Raw genomic sequence first — 12,866 nt, 5'->3', positions numbered from 1 at the left:
TGTATTAACTGATGGTAACTAGTAACTACCAACTGTACTAACTGATGGTAACTAGTAACTACCAACTGTACTAACTGATGGTAACTAGTAACTACTAACTGTACTAACTGATGGTAACTAGTAACTACTAACTGTACTAACTGATGGTAACTAGTAACTACCAACTGTACTAACTGATGGTAACTAGTAACTACCAACTGTACTAACTGATGGTAACTAGTAACTACCAACTGTACTAACTGATGGTAACTAGTAACTACCAACTGTACTAACTGATGGTAACTAGTAACTACCAACTGTACTAACTGATGGTAACTAGTAACTACTAACTGTACTAACTGATGGTAACTAGTAACTGTAGTAACCATTATTTGATGGACATTTCAATTTAAAATCCACTCATTCATGTTTCTCATGTTCTGGTTCCTTATTTAATTGACATACTGGCAATCAATGTTTTATTTTGAAATCCCTTGACAGGAAGCATGGCACCGTGCCTCCGTGCACTTGACGCGTCTCCAGCAGCTTGTCGGGTCCGGACTCCGTTGACAGACGTGTCTGATCCGGATCATGGACCTGATCTTTCAGTCAGTCAGTCGCGGTCTTCTTCAGCTCCTCCACCCAGCTTCCCCCGCGGAGCTCCAACATGCTGCTGCCGGGAAACAACTCCTTCGGCTGGGCTGAACTCCTGGAGTCGAACCGGTCCGAGGCGGAGGGCGACGGTTCCGGGCCGGAGGCGGCGATCGTGCCGGTGGTGTTCGGGCTGATCTTTGTGGTGGGGGTGGTGGGGAACTCTCTGGTGATGGTGGTGATCGGGAAGGTGAAGTACAACGTCGCTGGGAGACTTGGTGGGCGAGGAGGGGGGAGGCGCTCCAGCAGCCCGACCAACATCTTCATCCTGAACCTGAGCGTGGCGGACCTCAGCTTCCTCCTCTTCTGCGTCCCCTTCCATGCCACCATCTACTCTCTGCCGGAGTGGGTGTTCGGAGCCGTCCTCTGTAAGTTCGGACACTACTTCTCCACCGTCAGCATGCTGGTGAGCATCTTCACGCTCGTGGCCATGTCCGTGGACCGGTACATCGCCGTGGTGCTCTCCGCGAAGTCCCCGTGCGTCCGGAGCCGCAGGAACGCGCTGGCTGGAGTGTGCGTCATCTGGACGCTGTCCCTGGTGTGCTCGGTGCCGGTGGCCCAGCATCAGGTCGTAACCAACCACCCCAGCGCCCCCAACAGCACCTTCTGCTGGGAGAAGTGGTCCGGAGCCTCCAAACACACGTACAAGGTGACCATCCTGCTGATCGGATACCTGCTGCCGCTGCTGCTCATCAGCTGCTGCTACTCGAAGGTCAGTTCCCTGAGCAGGATAATGTTTGACTCCCCGCTGCTGTAAAACACGCATTCATACCAGCGCAGAGGGGCCAAAGGGCGCGCACAAAGTCCTGACGGTCATAAAAACTGTGCGTAAAAACCTGCTGCAAGCGCGCGGAGACAGCGAGAAGCCGGGTTGAAGTTTCAAAATAAAACACATTATTTCCCCAAAATGTGATTCTTTTTTCTTACATTTTCTTGCATTTCTGTCCAACAGACGAAATGATCAGAAATATTAAATGAGAAATATTTTTGACCAATGGTATCGTCGGCGCTGCTCCGCTCTGTCTCCATGGAAACACCTGTTGAGGGCTTTCTTCCTAAAATAAATCCTGGATGGTTTCTTCTGCTCTATGTGTTAGAATATCAAAGTCCTCTGAAGTGCCCCGTGTCCCAGAGCTCTTATTGTGAAGGCATGCGTGACCTCCTTCTGTGTGTATCCAACTGTGAGACATTAAGGCTCTCTGGACTTTAGCTCAAACCGCTGCTTCAGCAAGAACACTGACCAAACCACAGAATCACCACGTCCAGGTCGCTTGATGCCCCAAACGACTTCCCCCACAGACCTGCACCGGCACCCTTTTTTAAATCATTAGGTCCTAAAAGTTGTAAAATAGCGTACTTGACTTAATTTGGCATTAGTTATTTTCAGTTATAATTAGTTATAGTAAGTTATCATCAGTTATCGTAAGTTATATTAAGTTATCGTCAGTTATCATCAGTTATCATTAGTTATCATTAGTTATAGTAAGTTATTGTCAGTTATCATTAGTTATCATTAGTTATAGTAAGTTATTGTCAGTTATCATTAGTTATTATCAGTTATAGTAAGTTATTGTCAGTTATCATTAGTTATCATTAGTTATAGTAAGTTATTGTCAGTTATCATTAGTTATCATCAGTTATCATTAGTTATCATCAGTTATCATTAGTTATCATCAGTTATCATTAGTTATCAGTTATCGTCAGTTATCATCAGTTATCATTAGTTATTATCAGTTATCATTAGTTATCATCAGTTATCATTAGTTATCATCAGTTATCGTCAGTTATAGTAAGTGATCATTAGTTATCATTAGTTATCGTAAGTTATCGTCAGTTATAGTAAGTTATCATCAGTTATCATCAGTTATCATTAGTTATAGTAAGTTATCATCAGCTATCGTAAGTTATAGTAAGTTATCATCAGTTATCGTAAGTTACAGTAAGTTATCATCAGTTATCATCAGTTATCATCAGTTATCATCAGTTATCATTAGTTATCATCAGTTATTGTAAGTTATAGTAAGTTATCATTAGTTATCATTAGTTATAGTAAGTTATCGTCAGTTATCATCAGTTATAGTAAGTTATAGTAAGCTATCATCAGTTATCATTAGTTATCATCAGTTATCATCAGTTATCATCAGTTATTGTAAGTTATAGTAAGATATCATTAGTTATCATTATTTATAGTAAGTTATCGTCAGTTATAGTAAGTTATCATCAGTTATCATCAGTTATCATCAGTTATCATTAGTTATCATCAGTTATTGTAAGTTATAGTAAGTTATCATTAGTTATCATTAGTTATAGTAAGTTATCATCAGTTATCATCAGTTATCAGTTATCATTGGTTATAGTAAGTTGTCAGTTATCATCAGTTATCATCAGTTATCGTCAGTTATCGTAAGTTATCGTAAGCTATCATCAGTTATCATCAGTTATCATCAGTTATCATTAGTTATAGTAAGTTATCGTCAGTTATCGTCAGTTATCATCAGTTATCGTCAGTTATCGTAAGTTATCGTCAGTTATCATCAGTTATCGTCAGTTATCATCAGTTATCATCAGTTATCATTAGTTATCATTAGTTATAGTAAGTTATCATTAGTTATCATTAGTTATAGTAAGTTATCATCAGTTATCATCAGTTATCATCAGTTATCATCAGTTATCAGTTATCATTGGTTATAGTAAGTTGTCAGTTATCATCAGTTATCATCAGTTATCGTCAGTTATCGTAAGTTATCGTAAGCTATCATCAGTTATCATCAGTTATCATCAGTTATCATTAGTTATAGTAAGTTATCGTAAGTTATCGTCAGTTATCGTCAGTTATCATCAGTTATCGTAAGTTATCGTCAGTTATCATTAGTTATCATTAGTTATAGTAATCATAAGTAATCATTAGTTATAGTTATCATTATTAATCATTAGTTATCATTAGTAATCTTCCGTTATCGTTAGTTATTCACATTGTTGATTTTTTTTTCAGGTTTTGTTTCATCTTCATAAAAAGATGAAGAACATGTCCAGGAAGTCTGAGCGCTCCAAAAGAAAGGTGCACTCCTCCTCCTCTTCCTCCTCCTCCTCCTCTTCCTCCTGCTTAACTTCCTCCTCCTCTTCCTCCTTCTCCTCCTCCTCTTCCTCCTGCTTAACTTCCTCCTCCTTTTCATCCTCTTCCTCCTGCTTCTACTCATCTTCCTCTTTCTCTTCCTCTTCCTCTTCCTCCTCTCTGATGCTGTTTGTTGCTGTGCAGTTTCTGCTGTCGATGTTGATGAAGATGAAGATGAAGTCGAATGGTCAGTGTGATCCTGTCAGAGAGCTGTGGATCTTCAGACTGTGATGATGATGAGCAGCAGCTTCTTCTTCTTCACACAGTTACCATAGAAACACATCTGACTTCAGGGCTTTCTGCCAGAAAGGGTTCATTTTGACCTCATTGAACCTGGTACACCTGTTTAATCTGTTTTAAGCTCTTATAACCTGGTATATTAACCTCGTTTAACCTAGTTTGAACTCCTTTAATCCAGTTTAACCTCATTTAACCAGGTCTAACTTTTTTAACATGGTTCAAACCAATTTTAAACCACTTTAAACTCCTCTAACTTGGTATATCAACCTGGTTTAACCTTGTTCAAACTTCTTTGAACCGGTTTAAATTCCTCTAACCTGGTATATTAACCTGGTTTAACCTAGTTTAAGCTCCTTTAAACCGGTCTAACCTCCTTTGAGCAGCAGTATCACCACAGAGATGTTTAGCCAGAGCTGTCCAGGTGTCCTCAGACAGTGTACTGGTGTGAAGGTTTTCTGAATGATCAGAAACTTGATCTGAATCGTAGTACTATTTGTGGTAACGTAGTACCATGTACGGCTCCTTTGTACTCTGAATCGTAGTACTATTGGTGGTAACGTAGTACCATGTACGGCTCCTTTTGTACTCTGAATCGTAGTACTATTGGTGGTATCGTAGTACTCTGGACCTCCAGGGGAAAGCTGGCTGATGGGCCTCACTGAGGCCACCCTGGTTGACAGTGTGCAGACGTCCTGTTACAGCTGATCGCAGAACAAAGGCTGCTGGGTAAATATTTAGACAACAGGACTAAGAATAGAGGAGATTCGCTCAAAGTCAACAGAGGGAGTAACGTCCACAGTGGACATGTCTTAATACTTTAGTTATTAATACTTTTACAACACTGATGTTTGTTTTCATCAGGAAATGTTTTTCATAACCTGTAAATGAGTTTTCCTCCAGTGGAGACTCTTGAAGGTTTTTATGGTTCTTTATTGAGCAGCCAAATCATATAAAACACAAACTTAATAAAGAAGGTGAGATCAAGGTGCAGAGATATCAAATATCACTGTTTTAGTATCTGAACCTGAACACAGGTGTGAGTTCATCAGGTGAAACTTTATAATCAGACTCGTGGAGCAATCAGGGATTAAAAAAAGGTAATATAATATACTACCATGCTTGTATATGTACACACATGACGACACAAGTCTCTGTCCCTTCCAAAGTAAAATGTTAGGGCCGTAACTCCCCCCCCCCCCCTGCAGCCATGTGCTTCTGCATCCGTTTCCATAACAAAACAGCTGGTTCGAGTTAAAATCAAATGGATTTATTATCCTGCAAACGCAAGAACAGTTACAAACCGAATCACACGATTAATAATCTAATGTTCCATGAAACAGAGGCCTAATCCGGACTGGTATCTGGCCGATGGCCCGCAGCGAATCTCCAGATGTCCGAAGTTACACTGTCCCATAGTCTCTCATGTGCCTCCGAAGTGTTCCGTATCAGCTCAGTGATTGGCTGAAATCCAATAAGCTCCTCCTTGGCTTCATGACTTGTTCTTCTGGTCCGGCCCCCTCTCCTTCCTTAAAGCAACACACTCCACTCGTTCATATGGTCGTCTCTGAAAACCCTAACTAACCTAACACTTAATACATTTCAGCAAATCTTCACAGTGTTTAATACATCCAATGACGATGCTTTTTGGTTTAAACTTCTATAAGTAAATATACTGTAACATTTAATATCCACCACTAGGGGTGCTATTAAACATACTTATTAATTCCTCACAAAAACACATTGCTTTTACTGCTCCACACCTGTTTGAATGTGTTCTTTCTTAATGTGTTTTGTGGTGACCCTGTGGTGAAGAGTAGCTCTAACAATCCAGTTGTTCTACAGGTGTGGCTCGTCTCTTGTTTCCTGGTCTCTGACCTGCCTGTTTGAACCTACCTGATCTTTGGGTTTTGGATTCTCTGCCAGCCCGTTTGATTTCCTGTATGTACCAGTTAGACTATAAAAACCTTTGTGCCATTTGTCGCTGCCTGTGTGACAGAGGAGGCCTTCTTTTTATAACATTTCTGTAAAGTGGCACAAACAGAGCAGTTGGAGGATTAGCTTTGGAGTGCTTTGAAACATTTGTTGTGGAGGTTTGGAGCCTGAAGTCACAGCTGTCTGTGTAGGAGAAGAGTCTGTTTTTTAAACAGATTAAATATAAATCTGGACACAGATTGTACACATAACCGGTGCCACCGGGTCCAGAGTTTGTGGGTGTAAATATGATGGTGTCAAAGTTGGATGTGGGGAGTCTGCAGATGAGTCACAGGGATACAACAGAAAACTCTTTGCACACCACAGACTCAAAGCTGCATTCAGACACAAAGAATGAACTCACTCAAAAGGGAACGTTTGGTTGATTAATTCTTTAAATTTTCTTTCTTTTCTATTCTTTTATGACATTTTCTTTTCCTTTTTTGAAGTTTTTGTGTTTACTGATGTTGTGTTTGTATGGGCAGGAAGAAGGAGGGCAGTTTTTGGGGAGTCTTGACTATATTTGGGTAGTGTCCTGACTGTATTTGGGGAGTGTCCTGACTATATTTGGGGAGTATCTTGACTATATTTGGGGAGTGTCCTGACTGTATTTGGGGAGTATCTTGACTATATTTGGGGAGTGTCCTGACTGTATTTGGGGAGTGTCCTGACTATATTTGGGGAGTGTCCTGACTATATTTGGGGAGTGTCCTGACTATATTTGGGGAGTGTCCTGACTATATTTGGGGAGTGTCCTGACCGTATTTCGGGAGTGTCCTGACTATATTTGGGGAGTGTCCTGACTATATTTGGGGAGTGTCCTGACTATATTTGGGGAGTGTCCTGACCGTATTTCGGGAGTGTCCTGACTATATTTGGGGAGTGTCCTGACTGTATTTGGGGAGTGTCCTGACTATATTTGGGGAGTGTCCTGACTATATTTGGGTAGTGTCCTGACCGTATTTCGGGAGTGTCCTGACTATATTTGGGTAGTGTCCTGACCGTATTTCGGGAGTGTCCTGACTATATTTGGGTAGTGTCCTGACCGTATTTCGGGAGTGTCCTGACTGTATTTGGGTAGTGTCCTGACCGTATTTCGGGAGTGTCCTGACTGTATTTGGGGAGTGTCCTGACTGTATTTGGGGAGTGTCCTGACTATATTTGGGGAGTGTCCTGACTATATTTGGGGAGTGTCCTGACTATATTTGGGGAGTGTCCTGACGGTATTTGGGGAGTGTCCTGACGGTATTTGGGGAGTGTCCTGACGGTATTTGGGGAGTGTCCTGACTGTATTTGGGGAGTGTCCTGACTGTATTTGGGGAGTGTCCTGACTATATTTGGGGAGTGTCCTGACTATATTTGGGGAGTGTCCTGACGGTATTTGGGGAGTGTCCTGACGGTATTTGGGGAGTATCTGGTCAGTGTTTGGAGCGACCACAACCAGCAGATTCAGCATTCAGACTCTTCTTCTCTGTTGTCCTGCAGACGGCTCAGACTGTCCTCCTGGTCATCACCGCCTTCACCATCTGCTGGATGCCCCACCACATCATCGCCATGTGGGTGGAGTTTGGCACCTTTCCCCTGAATGAGGCCACCTTCGCCTTTCGTATCGTTTCCCACTGCCTCTCTTATGGAAACTCCTGCGTCAACCCTGTCCTCTATGCCTTCCTGTCTGAGAACTTCCGCAAGGCCTGCCGCCAGGTCTTCACCTGCTGCTTCCTGTACCCGCCGCCACCCACGGGCAAGGTGGTTCGTTTGCGCATGGAGAACTTCTCCACCACGCACTCAACCACCAACATATGAAGCACTCGTTTTGCTTTGGTAGAACAGAAAATGGAGGTTCATTATTGACAGAAAACTGCAGGACACTTTATTAACAAGTGAAGAGTCTGTATTTTATAAATAAACAAAACATCAGCCCAAGCATTTTTCAATTAGTCCTAAAAAATAGTTTTATTGAAATATATCATTCAAATATAGCTGCAGTATCATCAATATCATTTAGGTTAATACTTACTCTCCACCCACAAAGAAACAGAGGTTTAGCATACGTTTCACTTTATTTGTAATGTGTTTAATATATTTTATTATGTGTTGTATTCAAATTTGTGTGTTCCGTGTTTCACCTGGTGAAAGAAAAACTTCTCAATGTAATGGTTTTCTCTGAACAGCTACAGCTTGCTTTCGTCACAAGTCCATTACAATTTTATTTTAAGATTGCATTCGGACATTCTGGACATTCAGGGTTTGAAGACAGTTTCAAAGCTGTCCTGATATTCTACGTTACATTAAGTACTTGTACACAAAACACCTTTAATAACAAATATACAGACGACCAAACCTGACTGATTACAAATAAATAACTCAACAACCAAATTAGATAATTCATATTATATATAAGTGTTGGTATTAAAGTATTTTCTGTCGCCTCAGGATTTATTTTATATGTAAGTGAATGTGTGCCCTCATTCATTTCGGTTGTATATAATAATAAAGATCTCTCAGATATTTAACAATTTGTTTTCATGTTTTCTGACTATTTCAGGGATGAAACATTCAAAGATCGATGGGAACAATTGATCAATAAGTTGTGTACTTTATAATAACTTGTTTATATCTATAAATAATATTGGGAACATCCATTTATAAAAACATATAATCATGTCGGTTCAGAATATAGATTTACAGCTTTTATTGATGATTATGTTATTAAACATATACTTATGTTTAGATTAGTCATCAGTCACTAATGCTTTTGAAAACTACATGATGTCTGATTATTCATCACTGTCCGAGTCCGTGGCATTATTTAAACTTCTGTTCTTCTGTCTTCTGTTCACTCAGGTTAGGTCGTCCACAGTCCGACTCAATGTTTAGTTCATTTTAGAGATAATAAACCTTTTCAAACCATAAACGGTCAGCAATGAGCACTTTAAACGTGTATTTGTACACACGGACGTGATCAGGTTTAAATACTCCTCGTTACCACGTACAGACTGGGATCCATGTTTGATCACATTTTTACAAACGTGAAGGCTTTTTGTGAATAAAATGTTAAATGACATCAGAGGCTGTTTGACTCTTTTCTTGTGATGTATATTTATTCTGTGTGTTTCAGTGTCATGTATTATGAATTTCTGTTGATTCTAGCGTTAGGGCCCCAATTCTCAGTGATTTGTTTTCTCAGCAGCCTCAGAAGAGCCTCCTCTGAAGCAGAGTATTTCTTCAGGTCAAACACGTCCAGATCTTCTTCTGATGACAGTAAGATGAAGACCAGAGCTGACCACTGAGCAGGAGACAGTTCATCTGTGGAGAGACGTCCTGAACTCAGGGACTGTTGGATCTCCTCCACTAGAGAACCATCATTCAGTTCATTCAGACAGTGGAACAGATTGATGCTTTTCTCTGGAGACACATTCTCACTGATCTTCTTCTTGATGTACTGGACTGTTTCCTGATTGGTCTGTGAGCTACTTCCTGTCTGTGTCAGCAGACAGGAAGCAAACGTGCAAACGGGTCGGACGGCCGACGGGTTGACCAGCGTGTTAGGTGCGCACGCTTGTCCCGCTTTCCGAGGAACCTATTGCCGCGACGGTTAAACATTATCAGGGACTATGAAGACCGAACCAGAGATGTCAAAGTGGAGACAAAACTAAATCCGACAAAATGACCACAGCAGCTTAAAAAGAGGAGAACCGGAGCACAGTGTGTGTGTGTGGGTGCTGTGAGATCAGTCCGGTTATTAAGAATAACCGGACTGAGTGCAAACCATTTGCTCCTACAGGGAGAAATAATGAAGTAGTGTTCCTGCAAACAGGGCTATGAGACATGGGGAGGCTTAGAGTACTCCCACTGCCTGAAGAGCTGGAGGAAGCTGCACAAAGCGCCCTGTGTAGAGCAAAGAGTGGGAACAAAACCAACAGATTGTTATGGAAGCCCATTCCCACCAGCAAAAATAAATAAATAAATAAAATATCCACCCAAAAAATAAATAATATATATATCCACCCAGAAAAAAAAAAAAGGTTTTTTTTTTTAGCCGGAAAAAAGTAAAAAAAAAAAAAAAAGATTATGATGTTTTATTTTTTTGCTAGCAAAAGACATTAGAAGTGCGCATGCGCTTCAGTGACGATCTCCTCACAGGTCCCTTCATCCCCTCGCCAGTCTTTCCATGAAAAGTCTTTCTACATATTAATACTTATAATGATATATAACATCTAACATTTACAAAAGTCACCAGTAATAGTTACCTTGTGTAGAATTGCATGTCGTATTTTTTCCGGCAAAAAAAAAACTTTTCTTTTTTTTTTTTTTACTTTTTTTCCGAAAGAAACACGACATGCAAAAAAAATCTTTTCTTTTTTTCTGGGTGGACATATATGTAATTTTCTTTGGGTGGATTTTATTTAATTTAATTTTTTTCGGGTGGATTTTTTATTTTATTTTGCTGGTGGTAATGGGCTTCCATACAAAACGAACAGATTGTAATACCAGAAAATGAAGCGCACAGAATTTTATTGACTCTCCACTAATCACTCGGTGACATAAAAAGACAAATGTAATATTATGTAAAGAAGATGCGAAGATTGCGCGCTAAAAAGCGGCATGCCACGCATCAAATGTGATATGAGGCACATTCAAACTCATACAAATGGAGAAGACTTTTCGGCTGACGTAGCGGGACCTTTAATCACATCTGCCCTGGGTAACAAGTATGTTCTAGTTATCACAGATAACGGTGGAGATACAGAAGTGTATCCTTCTCGTACCGCAATCGCAAGAACTGTCAGCAGATGTATTGCAGACTTTTTACAGGCAAAGCCCCGTTTCTCTCAGAATGGATAACGGACACATTTAAAAATGAATACAGGTGAAAACTTTGCGAGCAGTGATAGAAGGCGTCCACCAGGGGACGCCCCTCGCCCTCAAAGCATCTCCCGTGAGCAGAGATGTTCAGCGCGAGATGATGTCAAAGCGCTCATTATGTCGAGCGGCTCTTTGAGTAGCACGCGTGGATCTAGTTCATGCTCGAGGATATTGACAGATATTTGCCTTCATGCAATCAGGTCGATTTAGTTCAAGTTGTATAAATATCATCAGATGATAACCTGCAGATGTTCCGTGTCTCGTTCTCTCCATCAGATGTCTGTGAACTGGAAGTGGACACAAACACAGTGAACAGACACCTCAAACTGTCTGACAACAAGGAGTCAACCAAATATTATCCAATAGCAGGACAGAATAGAGGAGCCTTTATCTTAATAGGGCAAAAACACACATTTGAAGCACATTCTACTACATGACCAATTACCTTTACTAATTACCTCTATTATATGGTAAACATTCTAAAGGGCATAACACTAATACTATTGCAATAAACATAAGATACAAAAAACTGCTAAGAATACAAACTGGCTCTTACAGTAGGTGTTTCTCCTTCTGACCAGAAACGTAGGCTTTTCTTTTGGGTATTCATCTCTAAGAAGTGTTTTTAGTTTGGTCGTAAACAGGAAAAGAATCTGTGTCGCAAACTTCGGTAAAAATTCTGAATGAGCTGAATTCGTGTCCAAAGAACGCTCCTGAAACCAGAATAACATCACGTCACACACGTCTTCATCTGAAAATGCTCCTTTCAGAACGAGACCTAATTCTGAATATCCAACCTGAATATGCGGTCTACATGAAACCTATCAAATTCTGAATATCGTCACATTCTAAATAATTGTAGAAACGAAATCGACCGCTTTTAGCCCGAGCTGTTCTGTAGCAGCGGATCAGTGAATACATGTTGTGTCTCGTGGACTCTCCAATCAGCACAGAAGTCTCATCAACTGAGGTTCAGATCCAACGTGAACTCTCAGAAATACGTTGAATGTCCTCTTCACGGCACATTGCGCGGTGACGGCGCGTACCGGTAGAATGATGTGCTGCCACCGAGGAAACCATTGAAGATGACTCAATGGTGACTTGAGTCACTGGGTGAAAGTCCCACGTTTGTCCTTTCAACCGTGGCAACTCTGGAAAAGGAGAACTTTTAGAGCCTCTACAAAATCTACAAAACTGGTTTCCACAGCAGCAAAGGCCTCTCGGTATATATATATATATATATATATATAATATATCAGACTTTGATGTGTACCTGGACTAAGAGGTTCTACAGGAAGACCACTAGGTGGCCCTGTTTACCTTCTTACCTAAAACTAGATCCCAGCGTCACAGCGTCCAGTGGAAGACGCACCGTTTCAATGATCACATTAAGTCTTCGTCTGCATCATTTCAAACCAATAAAAGTGATTTTTCTTTTTCTTTCAGGCGAACCTGAACATTTTTAATTTGAGCTGTGTGTTCTATTCATTCAGCATTAACCAGTAACATATACACTGATATGTACACATATAAAAACAACTATCACCAGTGTTATAATTCCATTGAAGTTATTCAAATAGACCTTGTAGTTAGAGAGATGAGCCCCTTTCAGGGCGGTAGGACATTTTCAAGCAGAGGTCTCAAAATAGGCCTAGAGGTTTAAGAGGTTAAGTCATTTATTTAGTACCTGAATGATCCATCCAGTATCTCTTTCTGAAGCACCAGGACCACATGGATCATCTGAAGCACCAGGACCATCATGGATCATCTGAAGCACCAGGACCATCATGGATCATCTGAAGCACCAGGACCACATGGATCATCTGAAGCACCAGGACCACATGGATCATCTGAAGCACCAGGACCATCATGGATCATCTGAAGCACCAGGACCATCATGGATCATCTGAAGCACCAGGACCATCATGGATCATCTGAAGCACCAGGACCATCATGGACCAACATTTTAAATGATTTCCACGTCACCTCCATGATGGGACAGTTTCCGTTCTGGTGTAACATGTAAATGAGCTGCTGATGAACTCAT

At 40.9% G+C, this 12,866-nt stretch overlaps 1 protein-coding gene across 2 annotated transcripts; it reads left to right on the top strand.

Moving 5' to 3' along the window:
• Positions 1–646: 646 nt before the first annotated feature.
• galr1b (galanin receptor 1b) lies at positions 647–8,950 on the top strand (the record flags this gene model as incomplete). 2 transcript variants are annotated; one of them, XM_079156722.1, is made up of 3 exons in its annotated part: positions 647–1,342; positions 3,623–3,688; positions 7,439–8,950. In XM_079156722.1, 3 exons carry the CDS (start codon positions 647–649, stop codon positions 7,754–7,756), a joined length of 1,080 nt encoding a protein of 359 aa, XP_079012848.1. In that variant the 3' UTR covers positions 7,757–8,950. The 2 variants fall into 2 exon arrangements, with proteins under 2 accessions (XP_079012848.1, XP_079012847.1); XM_079156721.1 differs by lacking the exon at positions 3,623–3,688.
• Positions 8,951–12,866: the final 3,916 nt, after the last annotated feature.

This window comes from Pholis gunnellus (genome assembly GCF_910591455.1).
Source record: "Pholis gunnellus genome assembly, chromosome: 1".
Lineage (NCBI taxonomy): Eukaryota > Metazoa > Chordata > Actinopteri > Perciformes > Pholidae > Pholis > Pholis gunnellus.
The sequence above is the reverse complement of the archived record's forward strand: the minus strand, read 5'-3'. Positions and strand labels throughout refer to the sequence as shown.